Genomic DNA, 26,322 nt, shown 5'->3' on the forward strand with positions numbered 1-26,322 from the left:
CTCAGAAAGTCAGATTTATTTAGATTATGCATAAATACATGTTCATCAGACAGATAAATATTATAGGTGACTAGTTGAATGGAATGTTTAAATATCAAAACTGTCTAACTTTAAGAATGATTTGTTACACACCTGGCTTTTATGTCTTAGTGTAAAACAACAGCATCTGAACAATGACAACAAAAATTAATGTACAATCTTTCAACACACAGTATGTTTATCTTAATACACAGTCACTTTAAAAAATAAATTATTTCTTGATACACAGGCCTTTTTTGACTTGGCAACAGTATTACAATGATTAGCTTATCAACGTGCAGCTCATGTGTGAAAATAAGGTGACCTCAGAAAGTACTAAATGAATGACAGGAATAGAGAGATGCAGTTCTGTTACAAGCTGCAGCATGTCATTTTATGCTGTAAAAATATTTTCTAAACACACACTCACAGGCTTAGGAACCAAATGCAGTGTACTGCCACACCACACAAAGGTGCAATGTCCCTTAAGTAACAGGCAAAATTAAGTCTGCTCTCTTCAGTAAACTCATAATGTCAGATTTACTTATAGTTTAATGGTCTGAAGTGCACCATATATTTATTCCAAAAATATTATAAATCTATTTTACTCTTTCAAATGAATAAGCAGTCATAAAAATATATTTACATCCATAAAACTGAACATTGCAGAAACAAAGCCTTCACCAAAAGCACTTCTCATGTTTCAAGGGACACTGCCATACTATACAAAGCAAACTAGTTTTGAGTTTACTGCCTTCTACGATCAGCAGCTTTAACATATGGCTTGCCACCATTACGTTCCCATTCTTTTTCAAATTCTTGCTCTAGAATTTCAGCACCTCTTCTGCGAGTTAATCCAGTTTCTTCAAGGCTAAGTTCACACATCTGCATATCATCAATGCCTGCAAACAATATTGTAAATGTTCATGTATTTAGCTCCATGCGTAAGTACACATTAGTACAAACTTAATGAGAATTAGTTTTAAGAAAAGTGTTTCTGCAGCCTACCTGCCACAAGAAGTATAGGTGGTTTGTCAGGATGTAGCTCCATTTGTCTTGCAACATACTGTCCATCAAAGTGTGCATACCACAATCCACGTTTATCTCCAACAGATGTTGAGGCTTCTCCCTGATTATTGTTGACTGTAGGAGGACGAATGAATGGAATGCGGAAGTAACGTTGAGTACTTGTTGATATTGGTGCTTTCTGTACCACTTTTGGGGTTTTTGTTGCTGCAAATGAAATTTATAAATAAAGTAGGCGGAAGTAATCTTATTTTCAAGAAAAACCAGAAAAAATGACAATATATGCCATGCATTTTAGACTTCTCTTATGTTACGTTGATGACAATAATATAAAGAGGCACAATTTATTACATTACACAATAAAAATCTAGGCACTTCGCATTAAATTGTATCAGTCCTAGTTCATATTTTTCAGTTAATGCAGTCTATTATACTATCACAACAGAAGACAAAGATTTAATCTCTCCTGCAGGAAAATTTCACAGAACAAACCATTGACTGATATCTGCACTGTGCTTAAATTGTGTTAGCCACAACAATAACGAAATAATCACTTAACAGACTGCAAAAATAAAGGTAATTATTATGTTCCTAGTCAGCTAAAGACGAGTGAAGGACTTTCACATTCGTGCACAAAATTTTCCACTGTTTCCATAACAACATGAATTTCTCAGGATGCTAACTTCACTGATGGCTTTGAATTTTAATGCAAATATACTGCTGTTGGTGAAAATTAAACATTTGCAAGGTACACAATGTCAAACATGAAATTTACATTGTAAAACATGACGTTTTCTAGATGATTGCACTGCAGCACTACCTGGACATGTACCTACAACAAACCACAACCTTTGAACTATTTAAGCACAGATCTAAATACTGTAGAAACTGCTATATTTTAAAAGAGATAAAGAAAAATTTTTCAATTTCACGCAGCCTGTTTCACTTCAGGCAGAGGATGTATTGAAAATAAGTAACAGACACTGAGTGACATGAACAAGCTGTGAGTACAATCTTGAGGATGATAAGTTATCCAGTTATCTGAGCAAGGTAGAACAGTGATTAGCATACTGGACTTAATTTCAAGAGGGCAATGATTCAAATTCCCGTCCAAGCATTCAGATTTAAGTATTCTGTGATTTCCCCAAATCGCTGCATACAAATGCAGGGATAGCTGTAGTTAAACCTTTTGGGATGTGAGGTCATGGTCCAAGAAACTCTTCTGTTTCTGACGTTTCATCCAGGACTGTGCTAGACATCCTCAGAGGCACCTCTGAGGGTGTCCAGCGCAGTCCTGGATGAAACGTCAGAAACAGAAGAGTTTCTTGGACCACGACCTCACATCCTGTGTCATCCAGTCATGAAAGCCTTCATTCTAAAATACAGGGATGATTCCTTTGTAAAGTCCATGGCCAACTTCCTTCCCCATCCTTCCCTATCCTAAGCTTATGCTCTATCTCTAAATGACCTTGTTGTCAATGGGATGTTCAACTCTTTAACACCACAGTTATCAGCTAAGATAAGTACAGTCACAGTGTGGCATCAAATCTTTCCACAACAAAAGTGAAGTGAAGGTGTTGCATTGCCATCACAGGTTTCTTAGTAACAATCACTGGGATATATGAGTATACAACAGAGATAGAGATTGTGGTATGTTAATCAGCATGGTTTGATATTATGACTTACACAAAGGACTGTTGCTGTTCAGCATATATTAAATCTGGTTATTAATCTCTGATACCTCCAGCTGCAGTGAACTGAAAACTAAAATAAAAGTGGTGATGTGCTGATGTATCTGTTTGATGAAAAGAGGAGGAAGACCTAGAAACAGGAATTCAACAGTGTCCTAGTGTTGAAATAATTATAATACAGTTTGCAATAAAATAACACATTTGAACGATGCACACTTGTTAATCCCTCATTACTTGCAAATACAAAGGCTATCCAGTAGATAAACTGTTTCCATGGCATCAAAAGAAGTGGAGGGAATCTAGCAGTTGCTACACATGATGCATACAGTAGTTCAGTGTGCTCAGAACTGTGACAGTGAAAAAAGCCACATTGCATCTCATTCAACCACAGCAACCATGCCAAATGAACATTGTTTCTGAAATGTTGCAGCGAAATGCAGGAAGATCTGCAGCGTATAGACACTTGGTGCAGGGAGTGGCAACTGACCCTTAACATAGACAAATGTAATGTATTGCGAATACAGAGAAAGAAAGATCCTTCATTGTATGATTATGTGATAGCGGAACAAACATTGGTAGCAGTTACTTCTGTAAAATATCTGGGAGAATGATTTGAAGTGGAATGATCATATAAAATTAATTGTTGGTAAGGCAGGTGCCAGGTTGAGATTCACTGGGAGAGTCCTTAGAAAATGTAGTCCATCAACAAAGGAGGTGCCTTACAAAACACTCGTTCGACCTATATTTGAGTATTGCTCATCAGTGTGGGATCCGTACCACGTCGGGTTGACAGAGAAGATAGAGAAGATCCAAAGAAGAGCAGCACGTTTCATCACAGGGTTATTTGGTCAGCGTGATAGCATTACGGAGATGTTTAGCAAACTCAAGTGGCAGACTCTGCAAGAGAGGCGCTCTGCATTGCGGTGTAGCTTGCTGTCCAGGTTTCGAGAGGGTGCGTTTCTGGATGAGGTATAGAATATATTGCTTCCCCCTACTTATACCTCCAGAGGAGATCACAAATGTAAAATTAGAGAGATTCGAGCGCGCACGGAGGCTTTCCGGCACTCGTTCTTCCAGCAAACCATACGCAAATGGAACAGGAAAGGGAGGTAATGACAGTGGCACGTAAAGTGCCCTCCGCCACACACCGTTGGGTGGCTTGTGGAGTATAAATGTTAATGTAAATGTAAATAATTAACATCAGTGGCCATCATTTTATAGTCAGCAATGAACTCATAAGGAAAAGTGACAACAATATTTGCTGTAATTCACATTTCTTGATATCTCACCTGTCAGACAAAATTTCACAGATTTTTGATATCTCATCTGTCAGACAAAATTTCACAGATTTACCAGACACTTTTGCATGAGATCATGGCTAAAAAATTAGGGCACCACTTGTACGGAGGCCCGAAAAATTGTTTTTGAGAACTACAAAACTAAATGGATGACTGCTTCTTTTTTCATTACAGTGCTGAAGGAGAAAGCCTACTGTGAAAAATAGTGACCAATGATGGATGAATTAAGGTTTTCTTATGCTGGTGAGGTGAAAAAACACCAGTCATTTACATGAAGTCTTGCCACCTCACCCAACAAACAGCCAAATTCTCACAGCAAGCCAGATTATGAACACCATTTTTTGGGACTCTAAAGGAATCTAGTTTGTGAATTTTGCTGAATATAAAGTTCTAAAGCCTAATGAGAGTCATACCATCTCACCCAACAAACATACAAAAGCATATCAAACTCTGACATCACTCGTGCAACTGAGACAGACAAAATAAAAAAAAAAAAACTATCAAATTTCCTCAAGAAAGGAAATGAGAGATTAATATGAGAAAAGCAGTACTGTGTGCATCAAATCCATCAAACAGAAACAGAACAAGACTCATAAAATGGAGATTATAAAACTGCTTCAAAAGGACATTCAGACATTAAAAGCTGAAATATTAACAACAAAGGAAGAAAATGATAGACTATTTAAAAAAAAAAAAAAAAAAAAAAAAAAAAAAAAAAAAAAAAAAAAAAAAAAAAAAAAAAAAAAGCTGTCCTATGAGTGTGGAATCCATCAAACAGAAATACAAGACCACAAAAATGTGTGCAAGTTTACGAACTCTAAAAACAATTATAAATCCAGTGCCTCCAATGATGTCACAATAACTCAAACAAGCCAAGAATGAGCAGATAATAATACACTAAAGTGACAAAATTATGGGATAGCAATATGCACATATACAGATGTTGGTGTAGTAAAGTGTACACAAGGTATAAAAGGGCAGTGGGTTGGTGGAGCTGTCATTTGTACTCAGGTGATTCACATGACAAGATGTTCGACATGATTATTGCCGCACAATGGGAATTAACAGGCTTTGAACACATAATGGTAGTTGGAGGGAGACACATCAGACATTCCATTCTGGAAATCATTAGGTAAGTCAATATTATTCTGAGATCAACACTGTCAAGAGTGTATCAAGAATACCACAGTTCAGGCATTACTCCTCACCACAGATAATGCTGTGGCCCATGGCCCTCACTTAACTACTGAGTGCAGCAGCATTTGTGTAGAGTTGTCAGTGTTAACACACAACTAGCAATGCATGAAATAACTGCAGAAATCTATGTGGGATATAGGACAACTGTATCCATTGGGATAGTGCAGCAAAATTTGGTGTTAACAGGCTAGGGCAGCAGACATTGCCTGCAGCATCTCTTCTTGGGATCAAGAGCTGGCTGAAACACAAAGCAGAAAGCTCAGAGATATTTAGCCAGTTAGGGAACCTATACTGGAAAAACTCAAGGCCATAGGAGGAGTGTTCATTTCAGTTGACAAAAATATTGTCTCTATTCAGGTCAAAGTTCAGTGTGACAGTGAAGTTATCTGGTCATGTATAACAGGTCTAGGTGAAACCAAGTTCATTGTTGGATGTTTTTACTGGTCACGCGATTCTGCTGAGGCAGTTCTAGTCATTCACAGGAAGTCTATGGACAGTAGCGTGTAGGGACCCAGATCATGCAATACTAGTTGGAGGTGACTTTGATGTACCAAGTGTAAACTAGGATAATTATGGATTCATTGCAGGAGGTACAGACAGACTTTCATGCAAAGTACTCTTGAACACTTTTTCTGAAAACTGTCTTGAGCAGTTAGTTCAGCAGCCTATATGCAAAGGAAATATCTGAAATCTTGTAGCTGCAAATAGGCTGGGCCTTATTGACAGTGTCACTATAGAAATGAGGAATTGTGATCATGATGTCATCATAGCAACTACGGTTATGAAAGTTAATAAATCAGTTAAGAAGGCTATAAGAGTGTTTCTACTAGAGAGAGCAGATAACCAGTTGTTAGCATCTCCCATAGACAGTGAACCGACAACACTTAGTTCCAACAGGATGGATGTAGAGGAATTACAGGCAAAGTTTAAGCAGATATAGCGTCCCCAGTGCTATATTACGAAAAGACTTAAAAAACAGTATTTATAAAGAAGAGACATTTAAAAATTGAATAATATATTTTTATCATGTAGCCATAAAACAATAATTTCTCTGTCAAGAAATGCAAGGAAATGCAATGCAAAGAAATAATTTATGACAAAATGATCTAAAGAGACGACAAGATACGCTCTTTTGTTAATTTTTTTTAGTCAACTTCACTTCTTCACTTGTCTTGATGATGTACAGACGGACATCTTGCGAGTGCTGGCAAATGTAAGCATATTTGTATGAGTTAAGCATATAATATACTGATTTAATATTATTGTGCACTTTTAATTTGTAAGAGGTGATCCCGATTTCATGTCCGCCTTCCTTGAATTAACCTGCATTCAAGTAATTTACAGTTCAACAATCGCAGCTGCCGATGCAGCCAACGACGCCATTACGTGGCGATATTAACTTATGAAAAATTAGCGGAAGTGGAAAACTCGCCCGCTATTAACATAATATTAATTTTTCTCCACAGCCGCCTGACGTTGCAGAAAATACTTAGCTTTAAAATTCTTATTTTCAGTACCATAGGTGAGAGCCAGAGACAGGACTTCGACTACAATACAATGGTTAACGGAGGTAAGAAAAATACTCTCGCGCGTGTGTGGGCCGCAATTGTAATTAATAACTAAAGATTTTTTGCTTTAAAGTGAACTGACTAGCCGAGGAAATTAATATGAAAAGTTTATTACATTGTTCAACTTATATGCTCATGTTTTAAAAGATTCAGCGAGTCTAACATTTATTAACGTAACAAATAATTTGAGATTAATATTATTAAAAAGGAGAACTTCAGGAAAGCATTTAATCATAAATCAAAATTAAATGAAATATCATTTTTATTAAGGCCCACCACGAAATTCGGCAACAATCAAAAAAAATAATAATAACAATAATAATATATTAAATTACGACGGCCGACGGACGCGAGACAGACTACAAATTTTTTCCCACAAAGTGTACAACAACTTCCATCATTATACATTAGCAAAAGATCTGGCAGAAGATAAACCGAGAAAATTCTGGTCTTGTGTAAAATCACTTTGTGGATCGAAAGTTTCCATCCAGTCACTTGTTGACCAGTCTTGTGCAGCAGTTGAAGGTAGCAAAATGAAAGCCAAAGTTTTAAATTTCACATTCAAGAAATCATTCACACAGGAGAATCATACCAACATACTATCATTTAATCACTGAACAGACTCCTGCATGGATGATATTGTAATAAGTACCTTGGCATGGAGAAACAACTGAAAGAGTTGAAAACAAATAAGCCACCAGGTCTGGATGGAACCCCAATCCAGTTTTTCAAAGAGTACTCTACAGAATTGGCCCCTTACCTAGCTTGCATTTATCGAAAATCTCTCACCCAGTGCAAAGTCCCAAGTGTCTGGTAAAGAGCACAGGTGACTCCTGTACATAAGAAAGGCAAAAGAACAGCCCTGCAAAATTACTGACCAAGATCCCTATCATCAATTTTCTGCAGAATGTTTGAACAGACTCTCAGATCGAATATAATAAATTTTCTTGAGTCTGAGAATCACCATGGTTTTAGAAAGCATCGCTTTTGCGAAATTCAGCTTGCACTTTTCTCACATGATATACTGTGAACGATGGATGAAGGGAAACAGATAGATTCCATATTTCTAGATTTCTGGAAACCGTGACATGGTATCCCATTGCAGGCTATTAAGGAAGATACAAGCATATACAACAGGTTCACAGATATGTGAATGGTTCAAAGACTTCGTAAGTAATAGAAACCAGCATAGTGTCCTCAACAGTGAGTGTTCATCATGGACAAGGGTATCACCACGAGTGTCCCAGAGAAGTGTGGAATGACTGCTGTTATTTTCTATATGCATAAAAGATTTGGTGGACAGTCTGGGCAGCAATCTGCAGTTCTTCAGTGATGCTGCTGAGGTTTACAGTAAGGTGTTGAAGTTAAGTGACTTCAGGAGGATTTAAGTTGACTTAAACAAAATTTCTAGTTGGTGTGATGAATGGCAGCAAGCTCTAAATGTAGAAAAATGTAAGTTAATGCAGGTCAGTATGAAAAACATACCCATAGTGTTCGGATACAGCACTAGTTGTGTCCTGCTTGACACAGTCACATCATTTAAAATTACAAAGTGATATGAAACGGAACGAGCATGTGAGGATTGTGGAAGGGAAGGCGAATTGTCAAGTTCAGTTTTCTGGGAGAATTTGAGGAAAGTATGGTTCATCTTGGGTACTGCTCGAGTTTTTGGGATCCATACTAGGTTGGATTGAAGAAAGGCATTGAAGCAATTCAGAGGCAGGCTGCTACTAGATCCGCTACTGGTAGCTTCGAACAACATGCAAGGGTTCCAGACATTTTTTTTTTTTTTTTTTAGGAGCACCATTGAGAAAATTTAGAGAATTGGCATTTGAGGTTGTCTGCAGAATAATTTTACTGCCTCCAATAAACATTACGTGTAAGCACCATGAAGATATGATACAAGCAGTTAGGGCTCATATGGAAGCATGTAGGCAGTCTTTTGCCACACTCTATTTGCGAGTTGAACATGAAAGGAAATGACTAGTAGTGGTATGGGGTACCCTACAATATGCACCGTACGGTGGATTGCAGAGTATTTATGTAGATATAGATGTAGATGGACAATTCGAGTGCAGATTTAGCCATGCATATCACCCAACATGAATCCCACTGAACATTTATGGGACATAATCAAGAGGTCAGTTTGTGCAAAAAGTTCTGCACCAGCAACACTTGCGCAATTGTAGACAGCTATAGAGGCAGCATGGCTCATTATTTCACCACTTGTGGAGCCCATGCCACCATCGAGCTGCTGAAAATAGATATGAAATAATAATTGAATCTTTCTAGTATGCACGTCTCTAAAACATAAATGCACGAGTAAAATTTTATAAACTTGTGCTTATTGTGATAGAAAAGATTTTCCTGTATCAAATTTCATTGACAAACTATTTCCTCATCATAATTAAAGTCTGAATGTATAATCAAGGGAGGTCACTTGGTCCTAACATGTTTTGAGATTAGAGTTTTGTTTCTTATTCAGATCGAGCATAGTGGTTTTGCTCAAGGATTGAAGAAAGACATTGAAGCAATTCAGAGGCAGGCTGACCAACATCCCTATCATCAATTTTCTGCAGATTGTTTGAACAGACTCTCAGATCGAATATAATAAATTTTCTTGAGTCTGAGAATCGTCATGGTTTTAGAAAGCATCGCTTTTGCAAAACTCAGCTGGCACTTTTCTCACACGATATACTGTGAATGATGGATGAAGGGAAACAGTGGAAGGGAAGACTTTAACAACAATGCATGAGTCGTTGGCCTGCAGTAGCACGAGCGAAATGCAAAGACATGAAAAAAAAGTGTAAAACTGCAGGTACCAGTGTCTGCTAAGCTCCCAATGAACCATTTAAACCATCATTACTCATGTGTATTTAACCATTTATAGTCACAATCTTGTAACATCAAGTGTAAAATGATAAATTGTGATGACATGTAAAAAGAAAAATGGAAAAAGACTAATTGATAAGCTCCGCAGAATTATTTGTGAAAAGGGTTGTACCGACATACATAATAACAATGTACGAGTTGTTGACCAGCAGTAGCATGAGCGAAATGCAAAAACAAATCTTGGTGTCACAAAGTGAAGGAACCATAATCACAGTTCACCACAAATGTACAAAACTTGAGTATTCGAAAATAATAAAGCAGCGAACGGACTGCATCTAAATGCTATTTCACTATGATAAATGTTATGAGAAGAAAAAAGTGGATATCTGGAATAACAGAGACTGGTCCACGACTTTACGTGCTTCCAGATATTGTGAGTGTTGATAACTGTCTTATGCCATGTTTGATTGTTACAGGTTCGCTTGCTGGAGTACCAAAAGCTGTCCATCACAGGCTACCAATTATACAACGAGCAAAAGCCATAGAGAAAATGATGCCACTGGGCTCAGCTGTTAAACTGCCATCCACAGACCTAGTAGGTTGGCACACCTGTGCACTCAACAATCTTTGAGAAAATGACCCACTGGGCTTGGTTCTTAAACCGCCAGCCACAAACCAAGTGGGTTGGCACATCTGTGCACTCAAACTTCTTAAGATCATCGATCTGGCTACTACAAAAAGAAGACAGTACAAGAAGTGACATGAAAGAAAAGTGTAAAACTGTTTGTAAAATAAGAAATAATTGAAGTTTATAGTAAGCAACCTTATGGGCTCATTTAGTTTTAAGTTGCCGTACTTAAGGAATGAAAATTTTTAATAGAGCAAATTGTTAGGCTCACAACTAACTTTGAGAGCTTAGCCTAAAATTTAATGAGTATGATATCATGGCTCCTTCTGGACTCAGGCCAGCAAAACAATTATTCACTGTCCCCAGTTGGGGAGCAAATGGAGCCACTCTTATATGGCCATAAGCCATGATTTTAAATAACTTGATTAATATTTTGTATAATTGTGAATTATTTGAGAATAACCATTTCAAAATAATAAGTAGTGTACTTAAAACTTTTAGGATTAAGAAGTTATATTTACATCAACTTCTGTTTTGTATAAGTCTATAAATAGTTGAGACAAAAGTGTCTCACTGTCATTTTGTCTCAGCTCATCTTGTCTCATGTAGTCTGTACTGCGTTACCTTGGGTGAGCACTTGATTGTGAAAATTTACAGAATGAAAGTAATAAAAACTTTAATTTCGGAAGTACATTCCACCTTCCCTGAAAGTAATTGTCTTTGTGAGAGGGAAAATTTTTATTGTTAAAAAGAAGTGCTAATTCATATTTTAAGTGAGATCAGGGAAGTGAGATAGGGAGTTTGTGTGGACAGGGCTTAATTCAAAGCTTAATCTGTGAGAACTTTAATTATTTTCGATTGCTACATTACACAACACAATGCAGCAATTGGTATTTTTTCGTCAAATCAAACGAAAGTTAATGTAGACATAGATTCTTTGGCTGCCAGCATTAATGAACACTGACTTTATAATAACCCACAAAAATAACATTTGACATGATTTTAACTTACGTGCAAGAGTGTAAAATTAATTTGGACATGACTTGCTTAAAAATTATTGTTCTTATTCACTGACTGATCCATCAAAGTTAAGGAGCAAAAGATGCTATGGAACATTCATTTACACTACAAACCCTCTTTTATGACGAATTTTAAGGATAGTAAACTGTGGCATCTTCTTGCAAAGAAAATTAACAATTACCATGCCTTGAGATCAGACAGAACAACAAAGAAACAATGGCTAACCACTATCAACTAGTCAATAAATATCAAGATTATGAGAGCTGCCCCAGAATTAACATTTATTGCTTTGAATGCAAGGCTTAGCAGACTGCTAGCTATTGCTGGTGTTTAATGGCTGACTCTGGAGATGTCTTATTAGGCTGAGGACACAGTCAACCCAAGCTGGAGTGTGTCATGCCAATGTTTTTGATAACACTACCAACATATGACTAACAGTCTGAAATTGGTAAATTTATCACTTTCTTAACTTTTCCATTAGTCTGCGTGTTGATGCACACAGACTGTCAACCATGTTTAATGGAATTTTTCCATCTGTACTCATGCAGAATCTGTTACAATTTCTCGAGAAGCGCTGAAGATTGGTAAAAGGACCGTAATTGCTTTCCCATAACTGATAATAAAAAAGGTCAACAGCTTTCATCAGGGCTATGCGCCTACCTATGAGGATGCTTTGGTAGTGGGAAAAGAGGGACTAAAGCATGAACTGTTGGAATATCCATACTGTTCACCAGATTTGATACTTGTAATTTCTCTCTCTAATGAAATTTGTGAGTGGACAACATCTTGAGTGCAATAAAGAGGTAATGGTAGTCACAAATTGATATTTTGCAGATCTTCCAGAATCGCACTTCAGGACTGGAATTTATTCACGTTGAATACAATGGACAAAGGGCAGTGACCTAAAATGTGCATTTTTTTTTACAAACACAACATGAATTTTCTTCTTGCTCTTGTTATATATTGCTCTTGTAGGTGATGTTTTGCTTTGAATGTAACGGTGTATGGACATTCGATTTTCAGGAAATATTTGCTGTAATTCTGTCACAAAATAGCTGCTATGTAACTACAGAAGACATAATTATATCACTGTTGGTATTGATTGGGTGTCTCCCTATTGGTAATAGCATGAAAGCAGATCCAATGAGTGAACAAGCAGAATCCAGTAATCTTTCATGAGAAAATGTCAAGAAGTTCCAAACCTGCCCAATGAAATTGCATCTCTCACCAAAAAGCAAATCAGATTCAGAGATTCTCATTGATTAATGTATATTATCACCTGACTGACTGAGAATCGAGCAATATACAGGATCAGTATGCCAACACTGTAACTGCACTTTTTCTCAACTTGCCCATTTCTGTGTATCTGAGAAAAACACTAGCACTGCATAAAATATATGTGATGTCAATATAATAGGATACTAAATGACAACACTCTGGTGGTTGTAGCACAGCCATGCTAGGAACCAGCTCAATACCAACCTTATAGTCAACTGGCATTAAGAACCGAAGCTAGAAAGGAGATGGAAATCCCTTGCCTGAGCAGAATATGGCACAAGAAGAAAAGTATTTAAAAAAAATAGCATATGGTTATTTTAAATAGTTATAAATTAGTAAAAAAGTCTCGTTGATATTGTGTAGTGATATCTTCATAAAGGCTCAACATGCTACATAAAAATGATACTGCATAATTAAAAAGAAGGCTTCAGATACCCTGTTATTATAAGATATATCAATAATAACATTAAAATTACAGTACATGTTGTAACTACAGCAGAAGAATCTCAAGAAGCAATTACTTCATCTTCATACCTACAAATCATAATTTTACACAAGTGAGTTTTTATTCCTTTTCCACTTTTTGATAACCACTCCAGGGGCATAATATTACACCTATTTTAAAACCATTATCCTTCTTGTAATCATTGTAAGAGAGCCACTGTTACAAGTTACCATCTCCAGTACAAGTATTTAACTCAATAACTACTTCATGCATTTGAGGTACTGTAAGATCAATCAGTAGTTAACCTCAAAATTTCATACATCCATTAAATCTTGAGAAATTTTAGGTCTATGCCATCTGAAATAAGTATCTAAATGGAAAAACATTTAACAATGAAAATAAAATAGCCAAACAACAGAACAATTAACTATCATAATAGTATTTCCGCTACAAAAATTGTGCACTGAATGAAGCAACAAAATGTGCTTCATAGTGTAATATCTTTTGGTTTTCCTTCTAAATTAATATTACAAAGAATGCTGAAAAAATTTTGTATAAAAAAATCTAGAGATGTGGAAGTACTGACCCATTAAAGAGTACTATTAATGATTGAGAAAATCATTTAAAGGGCTTACCTGCATCCATAATTGAACGTGGAGCCCTTTCATTTTCCATCATTGTTGTGCGTTTCCTATTTTTTGCTTTCCAAGCATGATAAACCTTCAGACGGCGATGAAATTCCACTCTACATGCCTGGGAAAATGTTGAAAGGATTAATCACGTAAACTGGCATTTTTATATGTATAAATCACTGAGCTATAATCATATGCATAGAAAAGTGTGTTTGCAATGAACAGTCTTTAAAAAAAAAAAGAACATTTGGATGCTCGACTGCTCTGACATTGACTAAAGCTGACCTGAGTGCCTTCAGAATTGTAAGCCAGCCGATCCGAAACAACTGGCGATCTTGTAAACTGTAGCATTTCTTTAAGGTAAAGATTTCCTCAGCTCTAGGTGTACATTCTAGTGCTGCACATGCTAATTGTCTAGTGGCAAGGTGCATGTAAGTTGCGTATAGCACATCACTATTTGCATAATTTTTTGACACTAATTTCCTCTGTATGCTAAAAGTACTTGTCTAGTGGGAAGCATAATCACAATTTCACTTTCTGACATAAAAAATGGTCATCATTAATAGCAGATCCATCCTAAAGTATTTTTGTGACACAGTTCCTGGCTTGCATTCCATCCCTAAACTCTTTATACTTGTGGGTTTGGGGGAATCTGACACAGGACTTTGTCTGATAGCCTAATAATACCCAGCTGTCTACTTTTAAACTTGCCTGTCTGCCAATGAACGTTCCTATATGTGTTGGTTAGCAGTCTACTCTAATCCATATTGTTGTTAACGTTACAAAATATGAATACTTGATGCTAATTAGCAATATCTTATTTCAGTATTAATAGATTGCAATTTACAACCCCAGTCACCAGCGTAATGATGCTGAGAATGGTTTACCAGCCAATAAAGAATTAATCTTATGCCTATGATGCTAAAATCACTTGATTGCAATTTGATAGTACATCTGGTTGATGGTTATGAGGTCACTACCACCTAGATCTAACAGTACTGGTTGTCTCTGAATGAATAATGAAAATAAACGAATAAAAGTAATTGAGTAGTATATTAAACATACACTGTGCACTCTTGACATTATCACACTTGAAAGGCATGTGATGAACAGTTTATAAAGACACCATGATTTGTTTAAGTAGACAGAGCAGCTCTAATGTAAAACATAACTGATGATTGTGGCTTAGATAATCATGCTCTGTGCAGCCTTTGACTTTCCAGCAATTGAGTTTTTATTTCAGGGATGGGGGGGGGGGGGGGGTATATGAAACCAGTATTATATTGTAAGTCATCAGAACCTTGTCCACTGAAAAATTGTACTCAAGAATTCCTCAGAAAGCAAAAGAATACAAATTTATGAAACATAAGAAATAAACTAGGGGACATTCCAAACTCTGGAGTTTGGAAAAGACAAGTGAGTTTCTTGACAAAGACAGATAACTTATGTAGTGATAAAGTGACAAAATACACACTTTAAGGGTTCTTCAGCTTAATATGATATGTAACATTTACAGCTGGCTCTGTTTGAAGCAAAAAAAGCAGTTAGATTTGCATTCTACCACAAAACTTCCTATATCCACACATACAATCTTACCACTTTTAATTTCTTATTTATAGTATTGAAGATAATATGCTCTTTGGAAAATTAGCCCTCAGTAATTTTACTAACTAATGAAATAAGCAATTCAGAAATTATACGTAATTTTACTAACAGATGGACTGAAATTGAAACTGACACCACCAAATTAGTCACATTCAGTCACAAGTGGACAACCACTTGATGTATAGTCTGTTACAATAATTACAATGAACTATTTCTCTATGAATAATCAATCGGTTCATACTAACTATGTCTTAGAGCCTATGGAACTGCTATTGGGAACTAAATTCAAAGAAGACATTCCCAACTATGGGCTGCTATGTAGAAATCATGCCCCAAGCTCAACTTTGTAAATTTACTGTCCTCGTTGTTGTTTCAATTTCTTTCTGTCATAAAAGTACTGAATGGGATATACTGGAAATTACTTCCAGTGTTTTGTGTCCTTTTTTAAATGTTTTGATAACTCCTGTTTCTCCTTCTATTGTCTTGCATTGCCTTTTACAATAATCAGTGTGATTCACATTTAGTTGGCATATTCAATGTGAAAGGGGTGCTCAAATGGATCTGAATACATCACGTGAATATAATAACTAAAGCATTACAATAATATCAACTGCTTAAGTCCTTATCTGTCACTGTAACATGCATTTAGTACACTATACTTGTGCAGTGAGGTACTCTCTAGTAACTAGATTAGATTTATTATGGATGGGCAGTACATGCCACTCACTCAAAATACGAAACACGAACCAGGCCTACAAACACTGAAGAAAGACAATATATGGTACAGGGTAAAAGCTACTCACTTCAGAGCCCCTTCCTTCTGCGACACTATTTTCAAGTGGGCTGTGGTTCATGGAAGTGTAACTGGAATCACCCAAGATCTAATTATATTTTCCATATTACTAAAATTAAGCTCACTTTTTCAGGCTTCTCTAACAACGGTTTTTGTGAGGCATACAACATTACTCCACTCTTCTGGCATTATTTGTCCCACTGCTCTTCCTAACAATTTCTAAATTTCTACCACTGTGAAGCTTTCATTATTAGCTACCATGTAATGTTTGATCTATACTCAAACTATTTTGATAGTGCTAAACTGGCAGTGGTATAGTGGAAGCTTGAGAACATCTCATCAACAACTTACTATTAAAACTGTGATTTACATTGTTTCATAAATTGCATGAGTTCACTGCCATCACTGGAGCTTTACCTTTAATAAATGAACAGTGTGAGATATTATCCATTACCAAGAAAGATGGCTGATTTAAGTTTTTCAATAGTTGCCCCTTGAACCACTTCAGAAAACTATCATGGTTCATCTCCTCATGGTAGTTACTTGTTTTCCTCAATTTGTAACCTAGAGACAGATCAGTACAAAACCAGAGAAAGTTCCAGCATGTAGGACGATAAATCTTCTGTCCTATCCCACAGGAACAGGAAGTTTCACATGCCACATATACTGTCATCTGTCCAGTCTTTTCTGATGGACATGTTCATTGAGCCACACAATGTCTTCAAACATCACCTCAACAATCTCTCTAAACAACTGACAATGCTATGCAATGATATCACTTCTCTCCACTGTAATTATGCATCAATTAATTTTTTTGTACCTGAAACCAAGAGCACTGAAACTGTTAACAAAGAAGTCCTACTGACATTGAATAATTCTGTCTCATGAAGAAGCTTTTTTATGACAGGTTGTTTTTTTTCTCTTGTAATATCCATATACATGGTGGCGCACGATAAGTCACCTGATTTGTTTCATACAGCTTGAAAATACAACCTAATGTATCACATGTTCAACATGACCGCGATTTTGGTCTACAACTTCTTCAAGTTGCACACATGCATTTGTGACAACTCTCGGACACAAATCTTCTGGAATGGTGCGGCATAACTCCACAATGATGGCTCTAAGTTGAACTGCATTTTCGCGTTTTCTGTGGTACACCTTCTCTTTAAGGAACTCCCAAAGGAAGAAGTCACATGGGTTAATGTCCGGGCTATGGGGTGGCAACATTACTCCTCCTGCATAACATTCTGGAAATCTGTTTGACAATACCCTAAGGCCAAGTCTTTCATGTAGGATATCAAGCACAACACTGGCAGTATGGGTGTGTGCTCCATCCTGCATGAACCATTGTGTCTGCAACGGAAGACATCAGGCCATGAGTTGAGGAAAGAACTGGTTTTGCAGCATGTGTAAATAGCATTCACTGGTTACTTTAGCATTGAAGAAGAACAGACCAATGATTCTATGGCTTGACATCACTACCCACATGCACACTTTCTTCCTTGTAGGTGTTTATCATGTGGATTATTCATGAAGGTTCACATACCCAGAATCAAACATTCTGTTTGTTCACAACATCGATCACATACAAATAAGCTTCGTCAGAAAACCAAGTGTTGTGTAGCACTGCCTCTTGGTCTTGCTCGATCGCTCACCTTGCTAACTGCAGTCTCCGCTCCTTATCTCCCGCAGTAAGCTTATGCGTCAGTCATCTTGTATGGATACAAGTGAAGGTCGGATTCAATAATTCTTTGTATAGTACAACGTGTAATTCCCATCTCAGCACTGGCTCTTCTTGTTGATTTACTCGGACTACAAGTCAAAGCCACTCAAAGCGCTACAATGTTTTGCAGCGAATGTATTGGTACGTGCATGTGGCCGCTGACACTCCAAAACAGATCCAGTACCTTTTGATGTAATCTGTGTATTGTCTGTGGGCTGGGAGCTCACTGTGTGCTGAAATAAGCATGAAACCTTTTCTGTGTCAATGTAATGCCGTTCGTCACTGCGAACAATAACACAATCTGCAACTCTTGGGCGACAGTCAACCATCCTTTGTCCACTATCGACAAACTGAAATGGCGCACTCACAATGGAAGTGATGAACTTGCAACGGTATCTGGCATAATTTCTGTGAACTGCACGAAGTTGAGTGCACAATAGCATAATTGTAAGATCAAAATTCAATCAGGTGACTTATCATGAACCACCCTGTATGTGAGGATTCTGAGCATCTTTTTTGAACGAGTCCAAGTTTGTAACTCATTGGTCTGTCTTCCTCTTTTTACTGGGTGTCAGCCCCTTCCTGGACAGCACAGTTTTTTTCCTTATAAACTCTAAAGACAGTAATTTTATGAATCTTCAAAGCATCTGCAATTCTTTCAACTACCTTGGTTGGAGGCAGTAGAGTCACATTATTGTTTCTCTCCTCCTTGAAATATTCTGGTACTAAGCATACAAACTCACATCTGTCCATGCAAAATGTGAGCACATCATTCAGCTTTCCATTTAGCAACCATACTTTTCTGCAATATTCCGCTGAAAGATTCTGGGATTTTGTAACACAAAATAAATTTTCTGCACAGAGAAACAAAGCACACAATGAAAACAGATCATAACTGTTGGGTTACCAGCTACAAAGGTTGCTATTAGCCACTGCAGCCACTACCTGCCACAGCAGAGCAATTTGTCAACTGTGAACAGAACATATCACTATCAGTTTACATACTTCAGGACTCCGTTCCACTGAAGTCAGAATTAGAGAGTCTGTGTGATTTTCCATTAAACTTACACTGTGCATGGTATTCACTCAGTTTATTGTAGAAATTTTCCATGGGCACTCACAAAACAAAAATAAATACCTTAACATTTGTCGAAATCGGAGCAGTAGCAGACATTCTATATCACAGATGCTAACTGCAGTACAAAGTGAATATCCAGACAGTAGTTAGTGGCCATAAGGTGGAGTCTGGCATCCACAGCATCGAAGGTAAATTCTCATGTACAAATGATTCAAAGCTGGACTGTCATCAAGGAACTATGTCACAGAAATATTTTTAAATGGTCATGTTATTACTCTCGTGTGAGAAAGAGAAATACACTGTGACTTTGCTTGCATTAGAGATGTACTTTTAATATACTGATCAAATGCGGCATAAAAAATGTATGCATACAATTGCCTCAAGCACTGGCCTTGTGAATGCTTAAGATCACACACTGAACTTGCTGTTTACACTGTACATCATTTGCCATCAGACCACTAGGACAAACAGCACTTGACAACTGGAGAAGAAGAAAACTTTACCTAACAAACTGCTGCAGCCTAGAATGTCTCCAGCTTGTGCATACTGGTGGACTTATTCTAAGTGTGGTCATTTTTATTGTCACATAATTAGTCAGATAAGCCATTTTCAAAGCAGCAAACAGTTTTTATTTTGAATAATGTACATAATGAAACATAGTTCACTTTTCAAGCACAGAACATTTTAAAACTGGGTGATTACCTTTTACTGTTTCCAATGAGTAAAACGAGACAAATAATTCAATTATAGAGCTGCACATAGCACTAAATCCTGTTCCCATCCATTAACTACAAAAAGTCACTGCACTGGGATCTGCACAAATTATCCACCAATACACCAGATGTACTAGATACATAGGAAATGCCCAACTAGGCATAAAATATGAAATCCAGCATACTGAACTCACTTGCTGTGTTCACTGTTATAATAATAATAACATGATTTATTATCAGAACATGTATCAAGAGGATTTGGTTACGTCATTTCTAGTAATTACAGACTTGTTCCAACTGTACAAAATTTTACGGTTTGCCCTGTTTCTTCACCTAAGTACAGAGAGAAAAAATTAAGTATTCTGTTTGAACCAGACATTTTTTAATTTGGAGACAGAGGCAGATAGGCTTACAAAATTGAAAAGAAAACAAAAGATAATTCATGAAAATACTTTTGGATGGAATGGCACTTGACAAAATTATAGACAAGGATGCAAAATGTACAGGTAGTATTTTCTCCAAATATATTTTCGACCTAGATTTCATTTTTACTAGTTCAGCATTTTCTTAGTAAGCACTTGTCCTCTGTCTTGCAAGGTGTGCACCCGGAGGAAACCATAGCTGACTCTTCTCAAATTCTTATCCTTAGCAATATGACATCAAACAACCACTTTTGCAGACCCTATAGCCAAAGATACCCGACTAGTTTATTTACTCTGTAGATAAATCATGAGGCAGACAATGGGAAAGAGAACAAAAACAGTTATATTACGAAAAATTCTCACCTCCAGTAGTTCAATATCACATGAAGTATTAATTGTGTCTCTTAGTTCTGAATATTTCCACTTTGAAAGATCATATTTCTGCTTCCCTTGACTTCCTTGTATTGAACGAGCTAGCTCCGACCTGAAATTATGGAAAAAACTAAGTAATATTGTAAAGAACATACAAAAAACAACAACAATAGCGCTCCAAACTTCAGAAAAACAAGTTATTCTTCATGTAGGAAATATGCATTGATTGGCAAAGGCATGGGACAGGAGAGGGAAGGTCTACCAACAAGTAGGCCATTAGAGACAATGCACAGGCTGAGATTGGGGAAAGAAGATGGGCTGCATCCTTTTCAAAGAAATGATCCCTAAATTTATATGGTCATAAGGGGACTTTAGCCATCACCTTCAAAAATGCACATCCAGTATCTTACTACTGCACAAGAACATTTGGTCTTGAGCAAAATGTATGAATCATCAGAGCAAACATATGGCTCAAAAATGGCTCTGAGCACTATGGGACTCAACTGCTGAGGTCATTAGTCCCCTAGAACATAGAACTAGTTAAACCTAACTAACCTAAGGACATCACAAACATGCATGCCCGAGGCAGGATTCGAACCTGCGACCGTAGCGGTCTTGCGGTTCCAGACTGCAGTGCCTTTAACCGCACGGCCACTTCGGCCGGCTAGAGCAAACATACATGTAATAGTTAGTCCACATCATTTTCTGATATTCTGTACCAGCAAACAATACCCAGGTGCAGATATTGAGACAGACAGTGTAAAGCTGAACAAAAATGACAAAATTTCAGAGGTAGTTCCAGGATATCTTCTGAGTATTCTATTTTAAGTGACACGTGGTATCCACTACCTCATTACAGAGTAATTGCATTCCATTTGATTTCCTATCATCATTTAATTTGTATCTGTATTGCACAGAAAATACCTGTGGTGTCACCGCCAGACACCACACTTGCTAGGTGGTAGCCTTTAAATCGGCCGCGGTCCGGTAGTATACGTCGGACCCGCGTGTCGCCACTGTCAGTGATTGCAGACCGAGCGCCACCACACGGCAGGTCTAGAGAGACTTACTAGCACTCGCCCCAGTTGTACAGCCGACTTAGCCAGAGATGGATCACTGACAAATACGCTCTCATTTGCCGAGACGATAGTTAGCATAGCCTTCAGCTACGTCATTTGCTACGACCTAGCAAGGCGCCATAGCATTTGATAATTAATATTGTGAAGCCTGTACCGTAACGAGAGATGTTCTACAATTGTGGATTAAAGTTAAGTATTATATCAACTACGTACTTTATTTGCTACTATTAATTCCCTTAACTGTTCCAGACTTCACGCCAGTCAGCGTGTAATTAAACGCGTGCATTTCGGCCTCCTCTAGCAACACAGTGTTGGCTCTTCTGCCAACACATCAATACCTACACTGAAAATGTCAATGGTATGCACAGTGCGTCTTGTTTGGATGTGAATTTGTTCCATTCACTTGTGGTACCTGCTGTTGACGACACTAATAACCACTTTACTCCTCATCCTCAAGCCTGTACTCAGTACTGTTTTGTTATGCCTTGAGCTTGTTTCTATGGCAGTGTTAGTTATATGTTAACACTGATGTGATGCATAATAGTATGGGTAGGATTCACTGACGGTACCTGCTGTTGACAACACTAATGCCCACTTTACTCTTCATCCTCAAGCCTGTATTCAGTACTGTTTAGTTACGCCTTGAGCTTGTTTCTATGGCAGTGTTAGTTGTATGTTAACACTGATGCATACTAGTATGGGTCGAATTACTGATGAAGATGTGGCTGTTGTGCACAGTGTGTATTGGTTCTTTGAATGCAATGGAACAGTGGCACAGTGATGTTACGCAGTTTGTTTCCACACAGTGGCAGTGACGATATCACAGCAGTTATATATTTCTACACAGGCCGCTGTGAGAAGCCAGATAGTTCCTGTGTTAAATATGGTGATTGCAGATTACAGTCTTTTCATTGTTGTAAAAGCATTTTCACAGAAACAAAGGTAATTAGGATAACAAACTGAATAAATCATTATACATTATTACTCAGTAATGAGCCACCAGAGATCGCGTGTCAGTGGAGTGTGGAGTTCAGGTTCACTCTGTATTCAGAGTGAGCTGTAACAGGATCTTACTTAGATGTCCTGTTGTAATTTATTAACCATATAATTGGTTAAGTGCTGGCTTGTGACTTGACAAATACAGTAAATTTGCTGCAGCCCACAATGTTTTTTAACTGAACACTGATGCATCACTATGTTGGTGTAATAGCAACCTTATTTATAAGGCATCTTTCAGATTTTTGCTTATTATTTTCCACTTCATAAACATGGGAGAAAATTTCACTGTATCTGGTAAGCCAAAGAAAATAACACAATTATAAAAAGAGATAATAATGAAATTCAGGGAGGGTTGTAAATTTCAGGAAGTAAATTCAAGCTCAAAAGAAGAAGAAGAAGAAGAAGAAAATGAAAAAAATTCCTTGCATAAAATAAAGTACATACATATTGGTTGATTCCTGGATTACAAGTTGTTCTATAACTATTAAACTGAAAAATATTTTCTTGCAAAAACATAAACTGAGGATTCCAATACGAAAATTCCCAAGGCATTTAAATGATACTTCCACTAGTGTTCACTTCATTCACAGTACCACTCACAGTTACATTCCTGGTTTGATCACTATGAACCTTTTGTCTGTTTAGTAAATTACAAATGTTTATGGCAACATATTTGTAAGTTTATACACAAAACAGAGGAGAAAAATAATGCTTTTAAAATATAATGTACATTATACAAGATGCAGTGACAAGGTCTCCAAACACAAATATGCAAACGTTTGCAAAGCATGTTTCCCAGTGTAAATTTTCCAACAGGTTGAAGGATACTGTGCAGCAGCCATTGACAGTTTGTTTTCAGACTCAGTTACCTTCTAATTGGCTTATCTGATCACATACATTGAGGTGACAAAAGTCATGTGATACCTCCTAATAATCGTGCTGGACTTCTTTTTGCCCAGGGTAGTGCAGCAACTCGACATGGCATGGATTCAACAAATCAGTGGAAGTCCCTTGCATAAATACTTGCTGCTTCTATAACCAAACATAATTGTGAAACTGTTGTTGGTGCAGGATGTTGTGCACAAATTGACCTCTCAGTTATGTCTCATAAATGTTTGATGGGATTCATGTAGTGCCATCTGAATGGTCAAATCATTCACTCAAATTGCCCAGAATCTTCTTCAAACAAATTGCGAATAACTATGGGCCAGTGCCATGAAATTGTTGTTTTGGAAAGTGAAGTCAATGAATGGCTGTAAATGGTCTTAAAGTAGCTGAACATATACATTTCTACTCAATGATCAGTTCAGGTGCACCAGAGGACGCAAACTATTCCATGTAAACAAAGCTCACACCATTATGGAGCCACCACCACCTTGCACAATGCCTTCTTGACAACTAGGGTCCACAGCTTCATGGGGTCTGCACCACACTTGAACCCTACCATCAGCTCTTACCAACTGAAATCAGGAATCGTTGGACCAGGTCATGGTCACAAGCCAAGGAGAGGCACTGCAGTCTATGTCATGCTGTTACCAAAGGCACTCTAGTCAGTCATCTGCTGCTAGAGCCCATTAACACCATTTTCTGCTGCACTGTCTTAACAGATACATTCATCGTACATCCCTCATTGTTTTCTGTGGTTATTTCACACTGTGTTGCTTGTCTGTTAGCACTGACAACTCTGCGCAAATGTTGCTGCTCTTGGTCGTTATGTGAAGGCTGTCAGCCACTGCATTGTTCGTGATGAGAGATGACGCCTGAAATTTGGTATTCTCAGCACACTCTTGACACAGATGATCTCTAAATATTGAATTCCATAATGATTTCTGAAATTGAATGTCCCCTGCAACTAGCTCCAACTACCATTCCACTTTCAAAGTCTGTTAACTCCCATTGTGTGGCCATAATCACGTTGGAAACCATTTCACATGAATCAACTGAGTACAAATGACAGCTCCATCAATGCACTGCCATTTTACACTTTTTTTTAAGGCATTATCTCACATTTATCCGTATTTAAACTACATTTATCCACGTTTAAACACAGCTGCTGTTTATTAGACAGTGGAAATCTTGTCCAATGCTTCCTGCAAATCCTTACAATTGTCTAATAATGATACTGTCCTGTACACAACAACATCATCATTGAACAAATCTTACAGTACTGCTGATCCTGTCCAATAAATCATTTAAATGTACTGACAACATTAGAGGCACTTCTTCGAGAAACACATTACGTTACTTTTCTTTCAGTGAACGTACTTCATTCAGTACTGCATACTAGTTTCTATTAGTGAAATTTCATAGAGTCACTCAAGTATTCTTCATGTTATTGTATCTTTTATAGTAGTCAATGATGTGGCACAGTGCAGAACACCTTTTGGAAATCTGTTACTTGTCCACCTGCATCTATTGTTTGTGAGATGCCATGTTTCAAATGATTGGGTTTTCCTGAATCCATGCTGATTCTCTGAGAGAAGTTTGTTTTCTTCTAGGAGTGTCTTAATGCTTAGAATGTGCTCTAGGATCTTGCAACAGACAGACATCACAGAAATTGCAAAGGCCACCTCTTTGAATAATGTCACTGTTAACCAAAACCTGAAACTTTCAAATCATTATGACGTAGAATCATCTTACAGTGAAAACAAACAGCACAATACCTGTAACCTATAAGCAATGCCATTTCAGAACAGCATGTTTTCTGAATTTACCACCAATCCACCATCATTTAGCATTCATGGAATCACTTGCACAAAGCATATAAACTATCTAAGCATGGTGTGGGTGTGCAATAACAATAATTACAGTCATACCATCATGAAATGGTCAAGCTTTACAATCAGTTGATTTCCAGCAAAGCTTCAACATTGTTTCTTGTTTTCTGCTTTGCAGTATATTAATATGGCTTCCCTTGGTTTATTCTGTGGTCAGATTAGGCTTCTTTCATGGGTGGTGATGCTAATGTGCAATAACAAAACTTGGAGTGGTCTACGCCCACTTGCAATGGGTGAACACTGTCATCAAGTGACCTTTAATGATAACTTACAGGCTGGCATTGTCAGCAAGAACCTCACCAGATTCTTTTGCATCCAGTTCTTTTGATTTATTGATAATTTTTAGAGGACATACAGCCCATTCATTTGGAGGTCATGGATTTATAACACACTAGCATCTCTGGTACCACATCTTAATTTACTGGTCCATTCTGAGCCATTACATACTTCAATAAAATATTGGATACATGACAAGTCAAATCTGATTAACAGAAAGTGTTGATTAGTGCTAGATAGGCAAAGGGATACCAATGGAGTGGCCACCACATTCCTTATACATGACACTACCTTTTTTAAAGCCTCCTCAGTATATTTCTATATAAGACCCTGCATGCCACATATGTTGAACTTCACAAATAGGCTACTGATATAGTTCCTATCATTTACAACACTCACAAATCTGTCATGGCATATTATATATACAGCTCACCATAATTTGTGCACCGAATCTGGTGTTGACTACTTTCAACAGTTAATGTACATCACACCTACTGATTCAAACATGACTGGCAGAAGTGGCCACATTACTAAACTTCACTCTCTCAAAAACTGTTAGTCTCAAATTATTAAGTATTAGATCACATTTACAGCATATAAACATTAACCTGTATGAAATTTTGTAAGAAAATAAAACGTCCAAGAAACATTATTCATAGAATTGGCCTATAACTGCATACAGGTTTCAGCTAAACACATTTGCAGTGTGGCTGCTACCCTTGTGAATTGCTATACCGTGTTTCACCTCCAAGCATTTGTACCCATGAGTCACAAGCACCCTGATTTGCAAGTTATTATATTAACATATCAATAAATTTCAGTATCTTTTCACTTCGTAGTAATCTAATA

The 26,322-nt window shown here is 37.3% G+C and overlaps 1 protein-coding gene across 4 annotated transcripts in view; it reads right to left on the reverse strand.

Annotated features, from left to right (window-relative positions):
* Positions 1-19: 19 nt before the first annotated feature.
* The window catches only part of LOC124796453 (myosin heavy chain 95F), a 395,608-nt gene continuing 369,305 nt past the window's right edge, over positions 20-26,322 (reverse strand). For 2 of the 4 annotated variants that reach the window (XM_047260674.1, XM_047260673.1), the window contains 4 exons: positions 20,334-20,454; positions 13,637-13,754; positions 1,027-1,251; positions 20-920 (listed from right to left, as the gene is read on the reverse strand). In XM_047260674.1, coding sequence (XP_047116630.1) covers positions 766-920; positions 1,027-1,251; positions 13,637-13,754; positions 20,334-20,454 — 619 coding nt within the window. In that variant the 3' untranslated portion in view covers positions 20-765. The remainder of the gene's footprint in view (positions 921-1,026; positions 1,252-13,636; positions 13,755-20,333; positions 20,455-26,322) is intronic. The other 2 variants (XM_047260671.1, XM_047260672.1) reach the window with 1 other exon arrangement.

This window comes from Schistocerca piceifrons, chromosome 4 (assembly GCF_021461385.2).
Source record: "Schistocerca piceifrons isolate TAMUIC-IGC-003096 chromosome 4, iqSchPice1.1, whole genome shotgun sequence".
Taxonomy (NCBI): Eukaryota; Metazoa; Arthropoda; class Insecta; order Orthoptera; family Acrididae; genus Schistocerca; species Schistocerca piceifrons.